Source organism: Scylla paramamosain, chromosome 1, assembly GCF_035594125.1.
Source record: "Scylla paramamosain isolate STU-SP2022 chromosome 1, ASM3559412v1, whole genome shotgun sequence".
Taxonomy (NCBI): domain Eukaryota; kingdom Metazoa; phylum Arthropoda; class Malacostraca; order Decapoda; family Portunidae; genus Scylla; species Scylla paramamosain.
The window spans coordinates 30,306,021-30,331,844 of NC_087151.1; the positions used below are offsets into that span (position 1 = coordinate 30,306,021).

At 42.2% G+C, this 25,824-nt stretch overlaps 1 protein-coding gene across 6 annotated transcripts in view; it reads left to right on the forward strand.

Annotated features, from left to right (window-relative positions):
- LOC135103363 (chitin synthase chs-2-like) overlaps window positions 1-25,824 on the forward strand; it is a 55,858-nt gene that overhangs the window by 18,817 nt on the left and 11,217 nt on the right. For 4 of the 6 annotated variants that reach the window (XM_064009445.1, XM_064009484.1, XM_064009436.1 and 1 more), the window contains exons 5-19: window positions 15,610-15,740; window positions 16,301-16,463; window positions 16,656-16,871; window positions 17,117-17,288; window positions 18,065-18,237; window positions 18,376-18,575; window positions 19,016-19,240; window positions 19,693-19,933; window positions 20,146-20,408; window positions 21,002-21,212; window positions 21,378-21,578; window positions 21,712-21,938; window positions 22,210-22,377; window positions 24,525-24,839; window positions 25,256-25,497. In XM_064009445.1, coding sequence (XP_063865515.1) covers window positions 15,610-15,740; window positions 16,301-16,463; window positions 16,656-16,871; window positions 17,117-17,288; window positions 18,065-18,237; window positions 18,376-18,575; window positions 19,016-19,240; window positions 19,693-19,933; window positions 20,146-20,408; window positions 21,002-21,212; window positions 21,378-21,578; window positions 21,712-21,938; window positions 22,210-22,377; window positions 24,525-24,839; window positions 25,256-25,497 — 3,148 coding nt within the window. Of the gene's footprint in view, window positions 1-15,609; window positions 15,741-16,300; window positions 16,464-16,655; window positions 16,872-17,116; window positions 17,289-18,064; window positions 18,238-18,375; window positions 18,576-19,015; window positions 19,241-19,692; window positions 19,934-20,145; window positions 20,409-21,001; window positions 21,213-21,377; window positions 21,579-21,711; window positions 21,939-22,209; window positions 22,378-23,304; window positions 23,611-24,524; window positions 24,840-25,255; window positions 25,498-25,824 lie in introns of all 6 variants that reach the window. The other 2 variants (XM_064009464.1, XM_064009454.1) reach the window with 1 other exon arrangement.

Consider the following 25,824-nt stretch of genomic DNA (forward strand, 5'->3'; position numbering starts at 1 on the left):
GTAATTTACATGTCCACTCAGCACTCTGCGCAGCTTTATCCCATTGCGCTGCAGGTGAAGGTTGGGGTGAGTCGCGAATTGGGGTTCTGTAGGGCTTCCCGGGACAACGGCATCACTGGGCACAACAGGCTCTGCAGCACTCAAGTTTTGTGGAGCAAGTCCCGTCACTCATTGTTGCCATGCCTTCTAAGGACCAGAGACGCCTTAATGTCCACGGTGCAGGGAAGCGACGATCGCCACTCTTACCCTGCCCTCTCACTGAGACGATGGCTCACCAAGGTTTCCTTTAGTAAAAAAAAAAGGATGAGTCGCCTTCATATTTTCTGCTGGTTCTTGAGTGTTATGAACTGTACTTCAGCGTCGAGAAGGGTTCGCAGGATCCTGTAGGGTCTGCACCAGGGGAAATCCAGGATGCCAGCTATGATGAGCTCCTATTCGTATCAGCATTCTGATTCTCCGCCTCAGCTGTGAAACCTTTGATGAAAATATGCTTATTCCTCCACAATGTCTTGGCATAATGCCGGGGAGAAGCTTTAAAGGTTCCTTTTTGGAGCTTAAGATCGAAGTAGGATTTTTAAACGATCAAGTGTGTGGCTGACCTTCGTTGTCATGAACAGCAGGTGTGAGGGACGCCTTGGTCTGCCTCGCTTTGTCTTCCTCCCTCGCGGTGGACATTCCTTCCGCTACATCCTGGTGCTCTTGGTGACACCCTGTATACACATACGTATGTTCACCCATTTAGAGCAGAGCAGGTGCCGCCCAATTTTTCGGCAGTGGTGTCCTTGGGCGCCCACCCTCTGCCAGGAGAGCAGCGTCCCAGACAGCCACGCAACTTGCCTCGGGGACCCATTGCACCTTGCATAATATTGGCAGTGCCTGGCGGCGACTGCGACAACATTCAGTCCTTATGTCACAACAGTCCATGGAGCTGGTATTCGAAGAGCAGGAAAAAAGAAATCAAGTAAATGGTACATGAATCTTGAACTGGATATGAATAAGAACACTTAGATTGCTAGACATGTTCTGCGGGAAGTCGGACGCGATGAAGCAAGAGGCCACAATGGATACGGTGCTGCTGAACAAGTGAAAGTGTGAGGCAGCGGGCGTTGGGTGGTGGGCTCTTCCCCCCTTCGTGCGGTGACGATCTCCGCCATTTCCTGTGGCCGCATCGCTGACACAAGAGTCTCCCTCCGGGACTGCCAGTCCCTTGGGCTCACACCTGCCTTTGCAGGGGCTGTGATCTTACATGTTACTAATTTGTAAAGAAAACTTTCTCAGGGTTGAATATAATGCGTAGAAGTACGTGTAGATGAACGTATAAATGATAACATAACAATAGCCACATGTTGCCTCGTTTCAGCAATGGTGTGCTGCCATGAGCTGCGTCGCTCATCACGTTCAGAGTCGTCAGCCTTGGAAGACTCCTGAGGTGTGGGAGCATTCCTCCTGCTTACCTCGCTCCTCCCTCTGAGGCTTTTATTCGTCCCCTTCACAGCACCGTCCACCCACGTCTTGTTCCGCAACTCACTCCTGTTATCCCTTCACTAACACCTCCCGCTTCCGCACTCACTGTCACCCTCCCTCACCGCACCCGCCTGTGACTAATCTCCATGCCCATTGAGGTTTTCCTTCACCTATTCGATCCAGTTTCTTCCTGTTCCACTGCCTCCTAACACCTTTTACTCCGCTTCCCTTTACCAGCCTCATCCGTCACTCCGAGGGGCGCAGGTCGTCACGCCGTTGCCTCGAGTATCTATGTATCTACCCATCCCCTCTACATACTGCCTGTGTGAATAACAATATCGTGAATCACCTTCCTTCAGGCAACTCACCATTCCCGTCTTTCCCGTTTTTATTCTCTCATCTCGGAATCCTTCAGTCTTTATTGGTTGATTTATGTTATTTCCTTACATCCTGGAGGGAAGTCATGTACTTACTTTCCTGTAAACCTGTTCCTGCCGTAACCCTTCCACCCTCACTTTTCCTCCGCGCATCACCACAAGCCCTCTCACCCGCGTCCTTTTGCCGTAACCTTCCCTTTCTGTACACACGAGCCGGCCACCTTCCCTTCCCTTCACTCTCAGCTCGTGTACCTGGTAGTCTCACCTTTCCTTTCTGACACCCCTTTCCTTCAAGCTTCCCATATCCCATCGCAAGTTTCTCGTCTTCTTTCACTGTCTTCGCTCTTTCCTTTCCGTATTCATTCCCTTGTCTACTGCTGCCCATACCTGCTACCAATAGTCTCCCGTTCTCCCCTGCTAACTTTCCTGCTTCTTACCTGCTAACCTTTTCGAATGCAATACGTGCCTCCACCTTCCTCCTTATTCTCCGTACTCACCTTTGTCCTTACACTCCCCCTACCCTCCCTCCACCTCTCCTCGCCTCTACCTCCTCCTCTCCGCTGCAGCCACGCTCTCCCCTCCCCTCCGCCTCCGCCACTCACTGGGCGCGGAGTAACGGGACTGACAAGGTCGTCTGGTGTGGCCGGAATACACCAGAAATTTACAGCGGCCGTCAGCGTCTCCCTCACCGCCGCCTCCACATCTCAAACTTTCCTTCCAGCCGTTACAGCTTGCACGAATTTGTTCTCTGTCTGTTCCCCTCCTCTCTCTCTCTCTCTCTCTCTCTCTCTCTCTCTCTCTCTCTCTCTCTCTCTCTCTCTCTCTCTCTCTCTCTCTCTCATATATATATATATATATATATATATATATATATATATATATATATATATATATATATATATATATATATATATATATATATATATATATATATATATATATATCATCATTTCCCAAGACTTGACGGACATTGGTGAGAGTCCATTCTTTCCTGTAACTGCGTCGTCCACTAACCGTTCAGTAATGTCCTCCCTCTCTCCCGCCACCTGATCCTCGCCGCTGTTAATCCCTCCCCTACCCTTTACTGTAGAGGTTTTTAGGCCTCCAGGGTGGCTGTGGCTGTTAGGTGTGACACATTCTGCCTGCTTAGCCTGGCAGGTGCTGCACCTCAGATCAGCAGAGAATTAGGCAAACGGTACACATGAAGTGGAGCATCGGCTGCCATCTGCCTGGTGGCGGTGCTGCTGCTCCACTGATAATCGGTTTGCTTGGCCAGAAGTTCATCTTACTTGCAGTCCTAAGTGTGTCTGTTCGGCACATATCAGAGTCCACAGTGAGTAAGCAGTAAGTTCCCCTATTGTTGCTGCCGCAGCAGCAGTACCAGTACTAATATTGGTTCGTCGCTATCCTTGGTCGCTGTCCTTTATTCATCCCAGGAAGGCAGAATGGGAACTATTTGCATTTAATAAGGCAGCGTCTCCCTAAAAGGCGGTAGTGGAGTGCAGCTTGTGATCACTGGCGCTCATAGGCGACACTCAAGTTTCCGCTGGCCGGGCTGCGCGGTCTTGAACTATCCCGATAGTGAGAGGCTGGCTGGCCTTGCTTCAGAATCTAGTTGATCTTTACATCACAGTGCTCTATTGCGTCCTCCACTCCTGCTGCCTCCGTTACTTCTGTAGTTTGCTGGATGCTACGCCACCACTGCCAGCATTCTTTAAGCAGCAGTGAACTCCGCGGAGGGACGCTCAGTAACTGAAGCTCTCGAATTGTACTTGCTTCATTGTATAAAGTTAGAAATCTTTATTTAACTATTATTTATTTATCTAGTATATTGTATTATTTTTGGAAACGCAATTACATAACATAGGCTCATACAGGCTGCTAGTTATCGTCCTCGCCTAGAGAGGTTATTTCTTTACATCTAAACCAGAGAAATAGATGGTAAAACCCAAAATGTCTTGATTATAACGTGAACAAAAATCAATAAATAAACAAATTATGTAACAAATATTATTGAGCTGGTTTGTTTGCGTACAGAATATGACATTGTACCGAGTTAATCAGAATATCATTGTCTTGTTTCTCCAAAGTAAAAAATTCTACAAATCATATAGTGAAGGATCTTTAAATACTTTTTCTACACAGCTGACTCAAAATTTAAACAGACCATAAGAAGAGTCACAACAACGCCACACCCACCTTTATTAAACTCCTACAAACTAGAGACGTTAAAATATAAGTTCACGGGTCGGATTTTGCAAGCCATTATTGAAGAGAATATCATGTACTGCTTGCGAGGAAAGTCATTCTCCAAGGGACGTGTTTGCCACAGGTGACTTTGCTTCCATCTCTTTCACCACCGGTCACACCCTTCATGTGGCGGTGAGGCGAAATTCCTTGGCTGACAGATTTACCCTCCACTCGCTGGATTGGCAGGAGTCAAGGACTAGGTCTCTAATTCGACGTTCCAGTAACCTTCAACTACATGGGGAACAACGATGCCACTAAGTAGTAACCTGAAAACCCCGACACTCTCTGCAACACCCGGTGCCTCATCTGGTAGTGGGAGCTTTGTGGCATGTGTTTTGTAGCACCCCTAAGTCAGTGTGACGCAAGAAGTGCAGTACGTGGTGCTCCTTCCAAGAGAGAGAGAGAGAGAGAGAGAGAGAGAGAGAGAAGGGAAGGGGCCTCGGTTAAGTGTGTCAGCCGGGCAGGAAGTGTACATCCCTCCTAAGCCTCCCTCTTCTACGGGATTAATTTGTAGGCCGTCTGATGGCCACAGGTGCAAAATGTCAGTCGGTTGGGCAAGTCTTCTTCCGGTGACGGGGTCGAAGGTGGAGACTGACACTTACTATGGCGTGACCTTCCACCACCACCACCGCCACCGCGCACCAGGAAGGTCTCAGGGCCAGGTGTTACCAGCAAATCTGATCTGTCCACTTTTTTCATCTCTTTGTGGTCTCCTTCCCACTGCCCGTCCCTTCTTCCTGCAGTTTGTCGAGACACAACGCTGCTTCATTGTAATAGTGAAGCTCCCTTATGTGTTTGTTAGAAGGCGCCTTTTGAACTCCACTTAGAGACAAGGAAAAGTGAAAATTACTTGAAAGCGCTGACACATCTCCACCCTGCCCCTCCCCCCCTCATCACCCTTGCCACGACTCCCTCGATAATGACTTAACTACTGTCATTGCAGGCTCCCCCTTCCTCTCGACGCCTCTTGACGTGATATTTGCCTCCACACTTTCCCCTTTTCTTCTCATCTCATCATTCCTCTCTCCGGCAATTACATTCTTTCTCGTTTTCTTCCGGTGACCTGTCTTGCCTTCACAGATTGCTCCGTCCTTGTTTTCTTTCGTCTTTTTCCTTCGACGTATTAATCTATTTCAATATCCAGTTTTCCACTTCCGCACTAGAGGTCTTCTGCCGTCACGGGTGTTACTTTCCTGCTTCCTTTGCTTGATTGTCTCAGTTTCCTCCTCGTGTCACTTTCCTATGATGCTACATGAACTCCTCTGCTCTCTTCATACTTGTTACGCTGCTGTTACGTGTTCTGCAACTTCCTTCAGGTAACTACAAATTCCGCAGCCTTGTTTTTGTTCTTTCTTTTCCACCAACCTCTTCCCCTCCCTCACGTTCTCCTCTGCCTCACCTTCTCCGTTTTGCCGACGCCCTGTAATTGGCCACAGCGGCGTGCCTGTGGGCGGAGAAGGACGCCGAGGATAAAGACCTCATTATTTCCTCATGCTACGCTGCCATCTGCCTGTCTAGTAAGGCTTTGTTTCTGGTCCTTGACAGCACGTACTTAACCTCAGCTATAATTGATAGGCTCTGCTCCTGCTGCTCCACGCTGTGACTGGGACGGTGACGCCTCATGCCTGATTGCTCCGCGTGTGTAAAGATATAAGACTCCCTTCTCTGCTTCCCAGAAATCAGTGTCAGGGGCCGGTAATTGTGATTTAGGTTCCTATGAGAACCTCAAATTAAGATAGACACGAGAACTTCACTTAACATTAATCAAAGTTTAATGTACGTAGTTTACATTCAACTTTGAGGAACAGTAATGCCTCCCGCAGCGGAAGCATTTTCTCCTGATGTTGAGGCCAGGGCGGGGTCTGATCTGGAGACGCGGCGTGACGACAAAAGACGTGAGGCTAAGGAGGGCAGAGGCACCGGCGCGGCTCACCCCTCGCCCCACCTCCCCAGTGGTGTATGAGTAGCGGAGTTCCGGAGACGATCGTAATTGGTGTTCCTTACACCCATCTCCCCCCCAAATCCCGCACACCCCTACCCTCCCTTAAGCTTGAAACCAACGCCGAAAGCAACGCCAACGCCTTCATTGTGGTAAGGAAACTCGTAGAACATTACAAGAAACCTTAAAGTCAGAAATACTAATTTTAAAAATTTTCGTGTGGTCCATAGCTCCCAGCCAGACGCCAACAGTGCCGTCTCTTCTTACTTGGAGGTGGGCGGGAATGACCTGAGACTAATGAGACATAAGGGCATTATAACGAACTCGAGATCCATATAAATTGCTATGTCACTTTCCTGTCAAAAAAAAAAAAAAAAAAAGGGAGAGAAAAAAAGTTATCGCACTGATAAGTATGTTATGACAGGAACTTAACTCACACCTGCTGTGACGCACGTAAGACAGTCGTTACTGATACGCCTACTTTTTATAAAAATTGACAAGGATTATTTTGTTTTGCTAGGTAGTGAAACTATTATGCTATGATTATTGTGAAGAATGCAACTTATAAATTTATAATATCTTCAGCTGAAGTATAACCATACAGTAAATTATATATATATATATATATATATATATATATATATATATATATATATATATATATATATATATATATATATATATATATATATATATATATATATATATATATATATATATATATATATATATATATATATATATATATATAGAAAGCGTCATGAGTGAAGACGATGCGTTACCATCAGTGACACCGAGCCTCATTGAAGTGTTCAGTGTTCTGCGACACACGCACCTGTCTATACAACTTCCACGCCAGCACATCACCTCACTTTCTCTCCAATTACTCACTTTCTGCCGCTCCATATTTTCTACTACAGGAAAGCAGTTCAGAGGTGAACGGAAGATAAAATAACATGAAAGAAACATTGTTTTCCTGACCCTTCGTAACCTTGAAAGCGTATGGCGGCGAAACCTGCCTGTAGAAGTAGTATGTACAGTGTGTTTCCTGATGAAAGTATCAAGGAAACACAGCCAACAATGACACGATACTTTTTTCAGGAAGTTGTGGCACTGAAAACACTTCCGGAAAAAAACACAAGATGCATCTAGCATTTTCATGAATGAAATACTCATCCGCTTCATTCAATTACAACTGAAATTCAGTGCTTATTTTATAAACGAACAAGGTCCCAAGTTTAAATTGCTCCCGCCCGATGCATCAGACTCATCATCTTCACTTGGAAATTCTATACGCGAATATCAATCCAAGTGAAACAGTGAAGGGGTGTCACTCTGGGTTGCCGAGTTCATACTCTGATCACGAGTCTTTTAGTGCTTCCTGTTCGCTGAGACCCAGTGTTCCAATAAGTTTGTACTTATTTTTATAAACGTTAAAAGGCTGAGACTGGGTGATCTTTGGCTAATCCAGTGCCACAATTCACACATTTCGTCACCGTCTCCTGGATTGATGAGCTCATTCTTTTCTCCCTTCCTCGTCCTTGATATTTTGATGAGTTCTGTTTCCGTTACGTTGTTCCGGAACTCTTGCCACATCTTCTGGTGTTCGTCCCAACGCATGGCAGTGACGCCTCTGTTCAAAATTCATGATGGTAATCTATGAAGGGAATTCGCTTTCAGTTAATGATGCATAATTTTAAAATTATGTGTGCTCATGTATGCTGCTATTCAACACTCGGGAGCCCGAGGAGTGTTACAAGGTCATAGTCACACTGTCATGCATTGCATTGTGTCCCTTATCTTAGATTAGAATATCGGGTCAAGAATGCCTCACCTCAAGCATGTTCGTGATCACCAGCCAATGCTCCCTCAATCATGTACACTAATAAAGTCACCGTTATGTCTCCGCGTTAAGCAGGAAGCCATTGTGTCGGTGTTGGATTGGCAAGCCTTGACATTCACTTTGCACGATATCTGCAAGGTGTCCGATCCCTTTGTTGTACAGGGTCTGCTCCTGACACACGCACATGACTGCTTCCTTTAGATACTAATAAATATAAAATACTCGTATTTCGCTGCTCCTTCCTCTCTCAAGGTTTCGCCAGTAGTCTTTACAAACACCACATATACGTCCATTGTTGGTTCAGTGAAAGGATGCCTCCTTTCTAAACTTTCTGCACACTTGAATGTCACAGTAGACTCGGTACTTCCAGTTGTGTTGACCCATGCAATTGAAAATAATGCCTCTAATGCCTCGCGGTGATGGCAACACTGCAGTGCTGCAGTGCTTGGGCCGCATTGTAATTTCAACTTGGTGTAAGGGAAGCAAAAGCATTTGTTTGTTTGTATGTTTGGTTGTTTGCTTTCATTTAACGAACCGATTTTTTTTTTTTTATTATTATCATTTATTTATTGTTTTTATTTCATTATTTATAATGTTATTAGACGGAATCAACTGTATAATTATAGTCCATGGATGTCACCCTTGACGAAGTGTGTCAAGACATTGTCTAGTGTGTCAGAAAAAATGACCAGCCGGGAAAGCAGCCCTAGGTGACTGAAATACCCGCTGAGTTCTTGTCCAAGAAAGTGAAAGTCTCGCAGCGCGGCCGCCTCGTCTGTGACCCCTCGACCGATGAAAGGGAAATGGCGGCCCAGCGGCAGCCAGGCACGCGAGTCCCGGCGAGACGGACACTAATACTGCCTGCAACACCCAGCCATCGACCATTGCAGCTGGCCTCACTCCACTTCTTCCCTTTTATCCTTGTTGTACATTATATATATATATATATATATATATATATATATATATATATATATATATATATATATATATATATATATATATATATATATATATATATATATATATATATATATATATATATATATATATATATATATATTTATTTATTTATTTATTTATTTATTTATTTATTTATTTATTTTTATTTTTTTTATTTATTTATTTTTTTTATTGGACACCGTCAATTGAGCCGTGCGGTACAAGAGATCGGTACGAAAGATGAGGTGGACGCTGGGAAGATGGGGGAGTTGCTGGCAAGCAACTTCTAGCGGATGGTCGCCGCCTCGAAGTCATGACCTCTCCAACAGCATTCCATAACCAGCAGTTTTATGTAGAGAAGCGACTTTCTTATCGTGTAGAGTACTGCAAGTATCAATATAAGCAATACACATGAAGAAGGTTTCAATTAAATACGTATGTATGCTGCACACAACTTTGAAAATTCAATCAAGACAACTGTAAAGAAAATGGATATGTCATCGCCTCGTTCACGGCCGGCGCGCTGGTAACAAAGCGCAACACTGTATTACTGAAGACAATGTACTGAGGCCGTTGTGTAAGAGATACTGACTGATGTCTTTTTATTCCATGTTCATGGCATTTCTGCTGCAACTCTTCTTTGAGGTTTAGATGGTCAGCATCTTATGTTTGTGGAGATTCAATTGTACAGCCTTCCCCCCCCCCGCCTCCTAGTAGTGCTGCAGGCAGAGGTAAAATTGGTGACGTCTTTTAAGAGATCCGTGCCCCTCCCCCTCACCAAACTCGTCGTAGAAAAATAGGGATGATAGGAAGCATGTTGTGGATATTTTTCTGCCACTCGGCGATGCCCTGAAAGATAGCCACCTTCCGGCAGGGCTTGAACTCGAGGCCCTGAGATCATCAGATCCGAGAGCTGACCTCTGGGCCATCACTTTCCCCAAAGCCTTTGTGCTTCAAAGGTATTTGATCAGTATCGATTAAACTGAGAAGCTTTTATCAGTTTGCTTTTTGTTTTCCTGCCGCCCTGTCATGTATCAGTGCCGGTACTCCTCCTGTGTTTAATTATGGATGCTGATGTTTGTTCATATTATTCCATCTTGACATTTATATCCGTCAACACGGACAGGAAGGAATGTCCCTGCACGGACCTCTGAACCCGGTGTGATGCAGCCCTGCAGGGCGACACGCCACACCGACCTCTCCTCAGTCTCTGTCCCTCACGCCCTTGTCTCGCGGCGCCCGACACCAGTGTCGGATCGTGCTCGAGGAGCTCTCATTGTCTCGCGCTTACCGATGCAGATTGCGCCACCCTGCATTGTGCTGTGAGCTACGGAAGTAGGGAACCAAATCAAACTGTGGTCTACATGGAGAGATGGCGTGAAGAGGTGCATGAGGAGGAGCAGCAAGCGGGAATAATTGAGATGGATAAGCAGCTAACGGAAGTCACTAGGGCAAGGAAGGGATGTGGGTGGTTGACGGGGGAAGGCAACAGAGCGAAGAGAAGGTGAATGGTGGTGGTGAGGGAAGCAGGAAGAACAAGGTCGCTGGAGCCTTTCACTCCTCACGAAGGCTGTAACATTCCTCACCGCCCAAGGTTTGCTCGCCACCGTTGCACTCTATATTGCAATGGACTCCTTAGTAAAGTGTTGATGTTAGGTTTCTGTAGTCACAGGTAACGTACTCAGTCTCATAGTCCGGTGGTTTGCGGCGCCAACCCTCTTATACAATGGGTGGTGACTGCCCCGGACGGATGAGAGTAGCGCCTCCAGCCTGTGGTCAAGTTGCTGTGCGGTGCATGTGACGAAGGAGGCCACCATAATGATAAAGCCCCGCAGGCAGCAGATCGGCAGTGGAAGGAGAGGTTGGATGAGGGGGGCATAGGGAGGAGGGAGGGCGGGGGTCGAAGACTATGAATCCGAGGAGCACCATGGAAGGTGTGGTGCACTCTAAGGGAGCAGAGCACGAGAACACGGATTTGCGGCACAACCATACTCCCTTCAGGCGATTGTAGATATCCTCCAGATGAAATCTAAATATCTTTCCTATTACCGTCAGATGACCACAATGACAACATTAAGAGAATGTGGGAAGCCGTTGGTGTTTCTGGCGGCAGTGTTGTCTGTGACTCAGCGTTTCCAGGTTATTTTTTCCTTTGTTTTCTCGTAGGCCGCTTGGTGAAGTGTACTAATTGGCATAATTCTCGCCATTCTAGACCTATTATAAAAAAACACAGATTGTATGGCAGCATAGTCGACGCCTCGACATTTGTCAGGGCGCTCTGCACCCTTCGTGACCTGTTCTCTGTGCATGTGGGGTCACCAGGCACAAATGTGGGGCAGCCCAGCGAGCACATCCCACAGGCTTCTCTCTGGGGTAATAATTGCAGCTAAAAAGCAAAACGCTGCCGAGATGTGTTACTACTTATGTAGTAGACAAAGGCGGACTAAGAAGGCGTGGCCCACACGTTGACCTTTCAAACAGCCTTGAGTCGAGGTGGCTGGATGATTCGTCCAGACGCTAAATGCTCCGTTCAGCTTCGTGCAGACATCCACGTTGTTCGTGGAGTGAATAGAATGGAAAGTGATGAACCATTTAGAAACACACTGCTCATGGTCCAGTTTTTCTCGGGTGTGGTTAGCGGTAGCGATGAGACCTTCAAACTCCGTACATGTGCCTCAGCCCCCAGCACGTCACCACTCCTGGCCGCGGGTGTCCGCTGCCCCTGTGGTGTGCTGGGGAAGGGTGCTGCCAGCTGAGTCCCTGCCGCCTTCTATCTCACTCCTCCAGCAGGCCCTGGCTTTTACCGTCTCCAGTACACATATATATGTACCGGGGACGGTACAGGCTTGCCTCCTGTCCTGCCTCCCTCCCACCGCCGCTAGGTCTTCCTACCTCATAGTCACCTGTACCAATCTCATGAACCATGAACAAGAAAAAAAAAGAGCATGAATAAAAAATTATTGACTCTTTAACAACTTTGACATTGTTTTAACACTGCATTCGGTCCCTTGTCATTAGTAGTAGTAGTAGTAGTAGTAGTAGTAGTAGTAGTAAAAGTAGTATAGTATTATGTATGTATGTGTTAATTATATTACATTATAAATTTTCTATTTCATTCTTATTATTACTATTATCATCATCATCATCATCGTCATCATCATCATCATCATCATCATCATTATTATTTTACTACTGCACCGCAGAACACAGCACAAACAGACGTGGTGGTGTTTCTTTATGATCCCCCTGGGGAAGTAGGAGGGAGCGGGACGAATCCCGAAATTTACACACACACACACACACACACACACACACACACACACACACACACTAATAAAGCCAGTGGAGTCTGTAACCACAAGCCTTGGGAACAATCTCGCCACAACAACGATCTGTTCACAAGACCAATAATTGAGTCACACTACCGACCGCCAAGGGAAAACTTGGTCCGCACGCAAGGGAACAAAAGTATTTACTGTTGTCACCACCTGCGAGCACCAGGTGTTACGAATACTGCGTTGTAGCGAGCAAGAAAACCAGCAACGCGTAGAGTTAGCAACATCGACATATTTTTTTTTAGTACACAAGTCTGAAATCTTTTTGGTCTTACGTAACTTGCCAGTGTGTAGTTCAGGTGTTCGGGTTACATAAAGAACATTAATACATAGAAGTACTCATTGTCCAGTCTTGCCATTATTATTATTATTATTATTATTATTATTATTATTATTATTATTATTATTATTATTATTGATGATGATGTCCTGAAAAGAAAGAACATGTCTTTAACAGAAAATAACGTTGTGGATCTTCAAAATAAAATCCCACTTAAGGCTAATACAAAACTCGGACTTGTAAGAAATAATTAGATAAAAAAAAAAATAATAATAATAATAAAAATCATGTAAATAATTTTCATTGCATCTCAATGCAACAGAAATGGAGCGGTGTATACTTTCCTTTATTTCTTTTGTTTTCTTTTCCTTCCTTATTTTTCAATTCTTCGTTCAAGCCTTTTTAATACTTTCTTATCTATTTGTGCATTTGTTGATTCATATATTTCTATCCTCCCGAGTTCATAATTTACCTTTCACTTGGAGTTTGAACGCCATAGCATTTCGAGCGCCATCAACAATAATATTTTTTATGTGCTCTATTAACACCTGACGCCAAAAGAAAGAGGAGCAACAGCGTCGTGGTGTGGGGCTGTACGAGTTGTCTGAAACCAGTCCCACCCACCGACCTTGGGAGCCTTTCCACACCTTACACTCGGGCCTACTAGCTGCCTTAGTGCTTGCAGGTCCAGAAACACTAGTGACGCCATTCTAGCCACTCGTGTGCTTTTCATGTTATTTCTCGTAGCTGCTTTTACATGCGTAACTATAAGATAGAAATTATTTTTGAAAATGTATATTATGTAGGACGTACTACGCATATAATACTAAAGTAGCTGAAAGGAAAATATATTCTTTACCGCTAAACTCATGACAGCACTGAGCCACGAAAAAAGAAGAAAAAAAAAAAGGAATCCGCAGAATGCTGCACTCGACCATAAAAAGAGAGGGTTGAGGTGTAGGGGTCACACACTAAGAGAGGGGTTTGCGTGTCCCCTCCTTCCCTCCTCTACTCCCCGCTCCACTTTCCCTGCCACAGTCTCACTAGAGCACCTTCCGTCTTGCTCACAGACCAACTCTCCCTCTTGAGAAACTGCCTTCCCTCCCTCCCTCCCTCCCGCTCCTTAAATCTTACTTTTTTTACCCTCCGCGGTGACCAGTAACAGTTTTTGTTTCGTTTTTGTATGTCGAATTAGTAAAAGTTCATGAACTTGAATCTCTCTCTCTCTCTCTCTCTCTCTCTCTCTCTCTCTCTCTCTCTCTCTCTCTCTCTCTCTCTCTCTCTCTCTCTCTCTCTCTCTCTCTCTCTCTCTCTCTCTCTCTCTCTCTCATATGGTGTGATGAGCTGCAGAGTTTGGGATCAAGGAATGGCCAAGTAGTACAGCACAGTACAGTAAAAATGACAGTGGAACTGCTCTCATTCTCCCTCCTCCCTCCTCCCTTCCCTTGTTCCCTGCCACCAATCTCCCTCAGGCACCACCATCTACCGGAGCCGACCACGATAGTGACACGCATGCGATGCTAGACGTTTCAGTATAGATTTTAGTGGCTGTATACTTATCACAGGGAAACTGTATCTCACAGTGTAACAGTAACGCAAATCAGCAGCCTCATAAAGAAATGTCCACGATGAGTTGTCACGTTAATTCACGAAGTTATCACGCGCTACCAAAACCAAAGCAGGCAGAACGTATAGAGGTCCTGGCAGGTCCATCGAGAGAAGCCATGGCCACTGCTACGCTGATATGACAACACACATGAAAACTTAATCCTTGATCAGTTTTGGAAGGAATATTAGGATGCCACGTTACATCTTGCGGTAGTACTATGGACATGACCAGGAAATGTATACATACTGGATGAGTGCAGGGGCTCGAGACTTCTGGCAGGAATTTTTCAGTTCTTGCAAACTCAAACTGATTTAGTGATTCTGTTGTATGAAGTTATTTAGGCTCTCAGTCTTAGCATCCTTATAGCCACGTTGTTCTGAGTTTGTGCATGTAGTATGTACGTATACATATTCGTACATCGAACGTATGCTATTTTCTCCATTGATATCTATTTCCATTTTTCCCTATCATTCTAATGTTGTTAGTGACAGGGCACGGCAAACTTGACAAAGCACTACTTTTATCTGACATGTTAAAATATCGAAATACACAAAAGCAATAACAGCTATAAGGACGTTTTTCTTTTCTTTTTTTTTTTTTCTTGTTCTTCTTCTTGTTCTTAGCCACATTAACTTCTGATGAGGCGTATATTTTGGTGTTTCATGCAGGAAGTACGCACGGCTTGTTTATTTTTTTTTTTTCCTAAGAAGCCCACCTTTTGCATCTTCTGAAGTCTTTGCATAACCATCCAATAAAAACTAAGTACACTTTTGTGCATGACTGGAAAAACGAGCTTCATACGTCAAGACCAGGCATCCTGTGGACAAGATTATATATGTGTATATTGACTAAGTACCATTTGTGTATGGGGGACTGTGCATACCACACCTTGTGAGGGTAATGGGTATGGGTAACGGAGTCTTTCTTTCGCTTTTTTTTTTTTTTTTTTTTTTTGTGTGTGTGTGTGTGTGTGTGTGTGTGTGTGTGTGTGTGTGTGTGTGTGTGTGTGTGATATTCATTACACGTTATCCAAGACAAATATGTGGAAGGTGACGGAAGCCACTCGGGCCAAGGGCATCTCGACGACAACTTCCTGCTGATATTTCACCTTTCCGGACTGTCCTTCACCGGCCGCCGGATCACGCTCACCTATGAGACATGCATCTCTCTCTCTCTCTCTCTCTCTCTCTCTCTCTCTCTCTCTCTCTCTCTCTCTCTCTCTCTCTCTCTCTCTCATTATTATTATTATTATTATTATTATTATTATTATTATTATTATTATTATTATAAAATACCCCGATACCTGCAACCTGCTATATAAGGTTAATCGTCAAGATACTTTCTCTCTCTCTCTCTCTCTCTCTCTCTCTCTCTCTCTCTCTCTCTCTCTCTCTCTCTCTAAATTATATCTAGTAGACCACACGTGACAACTCCAAGGCGTTCGTTTACGAGTACTTCATCGAAGTGTGCTTTGTTGTAACACGCCATGCATCTTACACAAAGAGGTGTGAGTTGCATCATTATCTCATTGTATATAGTGTTATGATAACGATATATATTTTCTCAACAGCCCCAGAAAAGGACTACCGGGCGACACTACCAGACGAGGAGAATGTGGTGTGGGCCTGGATGTTGTTCTTCTGCTTCATTGTCCCCGAGCTGGGAACGTGGTTCCGCTCCACCCGCATGTGTGTGTTCAAGGTAAGCAACAGGGAATAGTGAACCAGTGTGCCACACTATTGCCCTAATCCTAACATCCCATACCGCATTTTTTTTTTTTTTTTTTATGCTTATTATACTAAGCAGGTCCTTTTTTTTTTTCTTTTACTTTTCTCCCAACCACTTAATGTGATAATTTACACCATATACTGATAAATTAACAATATCAACTTGATTCCCATAAGTTTGAAGGTGCCATCTGTTGATAAAATAAAGTAAAAGTATTAAGCCTTTTGAAGATTAGGACTGGAATGGAAAGTCTTTGATGTGATGTAGCAGTAATGTATAGGTTTTTACAACTGGCATAATGTATTAAAATGTGCAGTGTTCCAGAATATGTGATGACCAAAATCTTTTGTGCTCCTCATGGTCCTTACAAGACTTTCTTTTTCTTACTTAACATTGTTTTTCTTGTAGAAGGTAATTATAAGCACTGATACTAGAGTATCAAATACACCTCCTATGTGGCATAATGCCCCTCAAAAAATGTATATTGCCTAGTCTTCATACTTGTTCCTAATACATACTGTGTTAATGGGCAGTCCTGGAAGAGGCCACCATTCGGTGACATGATGTGGGTGTTGGTCTTCGAAACTCTGCACACTATCGGAACTGCCCTTCTCATCTTCCTTGTGCTACCTGACCTGGATGTCATCAAGGGTGCCATGTTGACCAACTGTGTGGCTTTCATACCCGGACTGTTTGGTGAGTTGTGCCATTAGCTGTCTTCAAGTCTGCCTACCTTTAGACTGTATTATTATATTTTTCAAGTCTTATCCTCATCTATATTGTTAATAATAATATGTACTTTACATTAATACTGTCCTTTCAATGTGGAGTTAACCTCCTATATGTATTTCTGTATTGCAATTTTAACAAGACTTTTGCTTGTTGCAGGGCTCCTGTCACGCACCAGGAAGGAATCTCATGTTGCACTCAAGGTGATGATGGACCTACTGGCTCTGGCATGCCAGCTCACTGGTTTTGTGGTGTGGCCAATTGTGGAATACAACAAAAACCCAGATGTTTGGCGCATCTGGCTCATTCCCCCAGCCATATTCCTCACCTCTTTTGGCTGGTGGGAAAACTACGTTGACAAAAATTCCAGATTCAGTGAGTTACTTGCTATGAGTTATTCAGATAAGCAACAATCCTTTATCATAAGTGTGATTAACTAAATACAACATTAGTGAATAGGAAACCTCACCCAGATTTGTAAAATTATTTCAGTAAGTGGAAGGTTATCCATAAATCATTGATATTTGTTGGGGTGATTCTATGATACAATTTTCATTGTTATTCCAGATCTCTGTATCATCTAGGTTTTTCTCATGCAAACAATTCTCTTTTTTTTGCAGGCACCATCAAATACTTTGGAAGAATCAAAGAGAGGCTCTGGAAGACACGATATTTCTGCTACATATTTGTCTCTCTGTGGAAGATCCTGATATTCTTTGCAGTAATGGTGTTGTCCATGGGAACTCGACTTGACAACTTTAGCACTGTCTTTGATCTTCACACAGCCTTCAGGTATGAAGCAGCATTAATCCATGACAGAGAATAATTTTTCAGAGGCAGTGCACATTGTCATATTAACATGCATATATCTTATACATGTGAATAATCTAATTTTGTTACACACACACACACACACACACACACACACACACACACACACACACACACACACACACACACACACACACACACACACACACACACACACACACACACACACACACACACACTCTACTATGTTAGCAGAGCAACAGTTCAGCACATAATTAGTATGGATTTTAAGCACCAAAATTAATACCTAAACAGAGTTTCCAAGTATATACCAGACCTAATGAATATAATCTTTGAGTGACTCTTAAATCCAGCTAATTATGTTTCAGTATTATGATAAATTATCTTCATTCAAAATTATGCATGGCAAATTTTTCTCTTCATGAAAATGTTGGTTAGGAAATATGGATTTGGTTGTGATATACTTCATGCTGAAGAGCCATTTGAACCACTCATATTTTTTTGTGTTAAATATATTATGTTTATGGATTTTTATGGTTCGAGGGGGAAAACTTGTTAGTACTCTTCCTAAACTTAGCTCATTACACATGTGTCTGTCAAGTGACAAACAAGAACATTGCCACTGAGCTAGCTAGCAAGCAGTGTATGCATGTGTTTGACACAAAAGAAAGGAAATGTCCTATGGCACACTGAAAAGTAAATAGGTGAATATGTAAGAAGCATAATAGAAAAATATGATAACAATGGTGAATAATGCGAGTCAATTTCCTCATCAGCTCTCACAGCATCAATGTGACAGAGGTGCGAGAGAGGTTGCCAGGTTTGTTGGTGCCTGATTCCTCCACAGTGGCACCCTTGGAGCACACACAGCCAATCCCATCTCAGCAAGGCACCCCCATCTATGTATTCCTCATCCAGGTGTTCACTGCCTGGCTCTGCTATATATTTGGTAAATGCTACTGTCTTGTTTAGTTATTTAGAGTCAGTGTACTTAGGGAAATTTATTAATGATAAATCCTAACATGAATTATGTGTGATTAACAAATTTTCTGGATGTTATTGACAAACAGTGGACTTGTATTTGCAGGCAAGTTTGCTTGCAAGATCTGCATTCAAGGCTTCAGTTTTGCCTTCCCCATCAACTTGACCATCCCAGTCTCCATCTCTCTGCTCATCACGGCTTGTGGCCTCAGGTTTGACCATGCCTGTTCCTTCCAAGTCATTCCTGAGTACCTCTTCTGGGAATGCAAGAATGGTGACATCCTCAATGATTTCCTTAACAATGATGTAAGTAAATATTTATTACTTGAAAAAAGCAATATTTAATAAATCTTTGAGTTTAGGACAGTGGTGACAAATATACTGTGATATATTTTGATCTCAACAAGGCTTTGATATATTTTCACATCAAAAATTATTAAGCAGCATTAAAGCTCACAGAATAGACAATAACATTTTTCCAATAAGTCAGAGTGGCCTAATTGTAGGGAGGAAAGGGTACAGATGAATGAAAATAAATAAAGCATAGGTAAAGTTATTTGCTGTGTTCTGCAAGGGCCCTAATACTTTTCATAATCTACATTAATTATCTAGATCCTGGAATATGTAGAGACATCAGCAAATTTGTATAGCACCAAAGTAGTAATATTAATTGATTAAGCTGCACAATGTTCTTACCATAAGTGGAAACCTTGTAAGAAATCCTGACAAACTTCTGATATCCACAGTATGCCTGGGTATGGCTCTTCTGGCTGCTGTCCCAAACATGGATTACCTTACACATCTGGACTCCAAAGTGTGAGCGTCTGGCATCCACAGAGAAGCTTTTTGTCACGCCAATGTACAACTCACTCTTAATTGATCAATCAATAGCTCTCAATCGGAGACGGGACGATGAGGGTGATGTAAAGACAGAGGATCTCAACCTCGGCTCTGACGATCATGAGAATGAGGTACTGTACTGGAGTGTGCTTGGTATCTGCTGTCACCTATTAGAAAATTAATCACTTTTAGCTGTATTGTATTTTAGTAGTGACATCATGCACCTACTTTATGACTACTCAAAGAAGTATTACGTAATTAGTGGTCACAGGCCTGAGTCGACTATGTGAGATAAACTAAGAAAACATGCTGTTGAGAAAAATAGAAATAATCCTTGTGTTAGTGAAAATATACAAACAATGATATTACAAAGTTTTATAGTTTTCCCACAAGAAGCAGTTCATGAAGTCAATAAGCACCTATCAGGTGCAATGTTTGTACATAGTAGACACAGTGATCCTTAAAAGAAATATAAAACTTCAAGTAGTTGAAACCTCACTTTTGAAAACTCACCACATTGTTTTCACATGTAGAAATTACCTAATAGTGCCATTGTGCTTACTAAGGACATATGTATTTGCAGGTGTCCCAGTATTATGAGACCATCTCCATCCACACTGACTCGTCCAACAACAATGCCTCCAAGATAAAATCGTCTGATCAGATCACCCGGATCTATGCTACTGCAACCATGTGGCACGAGAATGAGGAAGAGATGATAGAGATGTTGAAGTCTATCTTGCGTATGGATGAAGACCAGTCTGCACGTCGTGTGGCTCAGAAATACCTCAAGATTGTAGATCTTGACTATTATGAGTTTGAAAGTAAGATTTAATTTCAAAATGTAACTTCCTTTAATTTATTTTTTTATCAGAATTCTTTGTTTAATATCAAGATTTTTGTGACATATCTGCTAATCTACATTCTGTTTCTAAAGAATTTCCTTGAGGTCAGTTATGTGAAGAAGTGATACAAGACTGCTTGATCTATTTGTCTATTTCTTCCATTGTTTTCCTCATTGCTCATTTCACCACAGCTCATATCTTCTTTGATGACGCCTTTGAAATCTCTGATGACAATGAGGATGAGAATGTGGTGAACCAGTTTGTGAAACTCCTGGTGAACTTGATGGATGATGCTGCCACGCACGTCCATCAGACAAACATCCGAATCCGTCCACCCAAGAAGTACCCTGCACCCTATGGTGGTCGCCTGGTGTGGACCTTACCTGGGAAGACTAAGATTGTGGCTCACTTGAAGGATAAGGGCAAGATCAGGCACAAGAAACGATGGTCTCAGGTAGTCCTCATTGCTTTTTTTTTTCTCTTGCAAACTGACAGAGAAAACAGGTAATATATTCATAAGCTGTTTTGATAAACAATAAAAATAAAACAAAGTAAAAAAAATTTATCCATTAAATATCTTCACCTTCAGTTATTTATGAGTCCAGGTCACTCTAAAGTAAGGTGTTGGACTCACAGCCAAAAGATTGTAGGTTTGATAGCTGCATGTGACAGTTGCTTTGGTTAGCCCATCACCATTACAGCGCAACATGCTTTACCTTTGCACTGTATGACATCATCTATCTTGCACATAGTAATACTCCTCACTCAATGAAAATTAAAAAAGAGCTATCATATAGATTTTCTGATGGCAAATTTTTTAAATGTGGGTGTTGGGAAGTATTTTGATCCATAAAAAGCAGATCTTTGAAAGAAAGAATCAGTAGAAGAGATAAATTTTGAAGGGAACAAAAGAGAAAAGATTAAAAAACTTAGATTATCACTGACATTTATAGTAATTATTAACATTCATTTATGGCAAATTATACCATGAAATTTTTTGTGCATGTAAAAATGAAAGGCCAGTTTACAATATGAATAATTCCATAGGTGATGTACATGTACTATCTACTGGGATTCAAGCTGATGGACCAACCCATCTCGGTGGACAGGAAAGAAGTGATTGCAGAAAACACTTTTCTTCTCACTCTTGATGGAGATATTGACTTCACTCCAAGTGCTGTGGCTCTCTTGGTAGATCTCATGAAGAAGAATACTAACTTGGGTGCAGCTTGTGGCCGTATCCATCCTGTGGGCTCAGGTAAAGTCTTGAAAGCTTGTGTTATTAGAGGGTTGATTCAGTCCAACAGTAATTAAGGACACATACCTTTTAATGTGTGGAGTCAGAAAAGAGTTCACATATATTGCTTTAACAATACATGGAAATCATTTTATATGCAGTTAACACAAAGTTGGATCCTTTCAGGTTTGATGATCTGGTATCAGATGTTCGAATATGCCATTGGCCATTGGCTGCAGAAATCAACAGAGCACATGATTGGTTGTGTATTGTGTAGCCCTGGCTGCTTCTCCCTCTTCCGTGGCAAGGCTTTGATGGATGACAATGTGATGGCCAAGTACACTACCAAGTCCAGTCAGGCCCGACACTATGTCCAATATGATCAAGGTAAGCAAGATGTCAAAAATCACTCTGTGTCAACCCACGTGCATTCGTCATTCTCCTCATTCATTATCCAGCTCTCTCATGTATTTGTCATTCATAAAGCAGTAATTGTGCATTACATTCTGGTGCTCCACAGGGGAAGACCGTTGGCTGTGCACGCTGCTGCTCCAGAGAGGTTACCGTGTAGAGTACAGTGCTGCCTCTGATGCCTACACTCATGCTCCAGAAGGATTCTCAGAGTTCTACAACCAGCGTCGCCGATGGGTGCCCTCAACTATGGCCAACATTATGGATCTGCTGCAGGACTACAAAAAGACCATCAAAGTTAATGACAACATTTCCCTGCCCTACATCTTTTACCAGGTAAAATGATCTCAGACTCACTTAAAAAATTCTGCATTTTATGCGTAACAAAAGTAGTGCAAGTGTTATTTCTTTTACTGTGTAAATTTTCAAAACTTCATTGCAATTCCAAATGTATGTTTATAAGTTTCTTTTATTTAGGTTTGTAGTTTACATTCAGTGTTTTTGTGCATTCTGCTTTTGTAATATACCATAAACTTCCCAAGAGAAAGGTCAATTATTTAGAAAAATAGTGAAGAAAGGTAGTGAGACATTGATTTTATTCTTGCAGACTATGTTGATGGGTGGTACTATCTTGGGCCCTGGAACCATCTTCCTTATGTTGGTGGGTGCCTTTGTGGCTGCTTTCCGCATTGGTAATTGGCCGTCCTTTGAGTACAACATCATCCCAATCCTGCTCTTCATGATTGCCTGCTTCACTCTCAAGTCAAATATCCAGGTAATGTCTTAAGGTTATATTATTACAATGGAGATAGCAAGTGCATTAAATTAGAGATTTAGAAAATGAGAATAACTTTGAAGTATTTAAAGTCATAAACTTCATAAAATATTACAGAACTTAATCTTTATCAAGGTTTTCCTGTCATATGATGTTCCTTCTTCCAAAAATGGATAGAATTTATAAAGATATGTTAATGATATGTATCAGTAAAAGAACAGGCAGCTGTCTTCTAACAGTTTCTTTACACATGTATTTCATTTTTCACTGTTATCAGTGTTTTCCCATCATTGTAGTAAATCACCCTTAGTCATGATTATGTTATGATTATTGCTTGTTCATCAGTGTTTTCCTTGAGAGAGAGAGAGAGAGAGAATGTGTGTATTTACCTAGTTGTGATTTATGGGAGGGGAGTAATCTCATAGTATAGTGTGTGTGTGTGTATGTGTGTGTGTGTGTGTGTGTGTGTGTGTGTGTGTGTGTGTGTGTGTGTGTGTGTGTGTGTGTGTGTGTGGACGTACCAACCACTTTTTTGTGCTATAGTATATTTGTAAATCTTGATTTGCACTTTCTCTGGCTTCCACATTCAGTCATGCTTATTTTGAGAATTAATTAGGTCATTCACATTGAACCTTGCCATATATATATATATATATATATATATATATATATATATATATATATATATATATATATATATATATATATATATATATATATATATATATATATATATATAGTATATATAGTATGTTATACGTTTGCTTTGTGTTATGGAAGCTTCTCACTGCTTGTTATTTCTTGTCTGTTGTCCATGTGATACTTACCTTTATCAGATGAGTAACAGTTTTGTTCCTTTTCCATTGTCTGTGGCCATGTGTGTGATGTGTTCGTGGTCCATGTGGGTGCGGCTTTCTCAATGGGCAGCTGATTGTGGCCCAGATTATGTCTGCTTCGTACGCATTGATCATGATGGCTGTCATCGTGGGTACCACACTGCAGCTGGGGGAGGACGGCGTTGGTTCCCCCTCAGCCATCTTCCTTATCGCTCTTTCAGGATCATTCTTCATAGCAGCCTGTATGCACCCCCAGGAGTTCAAGTGCATTATTCCAGGTCTCCTGTATCTTATGTCAATTCCTTCTATGTACCTCCTCCTTATCATTTACTCCCTCATCAATCTCAACAATGTCTCATGGGGGACCCGTGAGATAGCCACTAAGAAAACAAAGAAGGTTTGTAGCCCTCCCAAAGCAGATATACATGATGGTGGTGGTGGTGGTGATGGTGGTGGCAGTGGTGGTGCTGGCAATGATGGTGGTGGTAAATGTCTAAGATGAGGTAGGACAAGCATGCAAGATACAGGTCACATTATTATAGCACACAGAGAACATAAGTAGATCATTGAGGGTAGAAGAGAGCTTAAATTATTTGTATCTCATCATATAGGCTCCTACAGTTTGAATGCTATAAAATGTTAAAAACACACATTCAAATATGCAGTATTTTGTAGATATTCATTCAAGGAAATATATTTTAGAAGGGATCATGTTACAGTGGTGTTCATTACTGACAGTCTCTCAAGTGATCTTCAGTGCAGTGTTTATGTTTGTCCTATGGCCTTGTCATACTGATTGTCAAAAGGCTGCTTTACATGAGAAATTATGATTGACTTTTTTTCTTTTTTTTTTTTTATAAGAAATTATCACTTTATTTGCTGTGTGATTTGTTGGAATGTCTTTCCATGAAATGAATGACTATATCACTTGCTTTCTATCCTATTACTTACTTGCATGCCAGCATCTCATGTTTTGTCCATCTAGTCACTCACAAATCTGCAGTCCATACATGTTATTCCCACTCCACATTTGCATGTCTGCATTCTTTACATCTTGTCTCTCTACACACACATATGCACACACACACACACACACACACACACACACACACACACACACACACACACACACACACACACACACACACACACACACACACACACACACACACACACACACACACACACACACACACACACACACACACAAAAAAAAATCTTGAGACTAACTTTTCATAGATTCTTATTTTAGGAGCACTTGCTTGGCTTTTTTTCTAACCAACTAATCCAGCATGGTGACTCATCCCACAGATCACAATAGCCTATGTGCTGACAGCAGTATATGCCCTGGTGATGATAATTGTGCTGGTGGCCATGTTTCTCAACTTCGCAGAAGATGGGTGGGATAGTCCATCTGCTATATTCTTTATGGCCACAGCTGCATCCTTTATAATAACAGGGCTGTTACATCCAAAGGAAATCATGTGTCTTCCAGCTGGTCTAATATACTACTTGCTGGTGCCTTCCATGTATCTTCTGCTCCAGATTTACTCTTGCTTCAACCTCAATAATGTGTCTTGGGGCACACGTGAGGTGTCTACCAAGCAGAAGAAAAAGACCAGAGAGGTACAAGAATAGTTTTATCTATTATCAGGCTAATGTTGAAGAATTACATTTTGAAGAGATCATTGTTGTTTGTGAACTCTTCATTCAAGTGATAAGTAAGATACATACTCTGCCAAATATTTTATTTTAGTAACTTGCTTCTTTTACATCTTGCATGACTAACTGCATGACTGCCATCAATAGCTTTTGGTATTTTCTTACATCATGTATTGTATTCATTAGTAGATACAATAACATGTATGTATACTATACATAGACTTTGTGTGTACTGCATAACTGCAACAATTAATGCTTTAAAATACTTTTAACAACTCATGCAAATGATTTTGTGTATTATAATGCTAATATATAACCCTTATTGAAACTCAGACAGCTCATAAAAGATAAAATTTTATTTCTCACCTTTCTGGTGATAGGAACTGGAGGCTGAACGCAAGGCATTAGAAGAGGCTAAGAAAGCCAAAAAGAAGGAGGGCTTCCTTGGCTTCCTCCACCGAGAACAACAAAATGATGATGAAGGCTCCATAGAGTTTTCTCTGGCTGGCCTCTTCAAAATCATGTGCTGTGTCCACCCGAAACCAAGTGATGAGCGTCAACAGTTGGCTAGCATTGCAAACTCCCTCGACATCCTAAAGAAGCGATTTGAGACCATTGAAGCGTGAGTTCTTTTCTATCCATGCACCAAACTGAGATCCTCCTTAAAAAGAGATTGTGGGACAAGTCTCAGCTGCAACATTGATGTAATGTTTTTATTCTATTCATTAGTCATTTCAAAAGAGCATAGTAGTTCCATCACTAGCATGTGCAAGTGAGATCTGGATATGAAAAGGACTATGATTCAAGCAATAAAAATGAAATACATGGCAGGTGCTTGTGATGAGAACATAATAGCAAGTGAGAGAAATCTTAGTGTATATGGAAGTTTACCATGTTCAAGAAAGGAGAAGGAATTTATTTTCTTGGTGGAAATGGTTAAGCCCCTGGA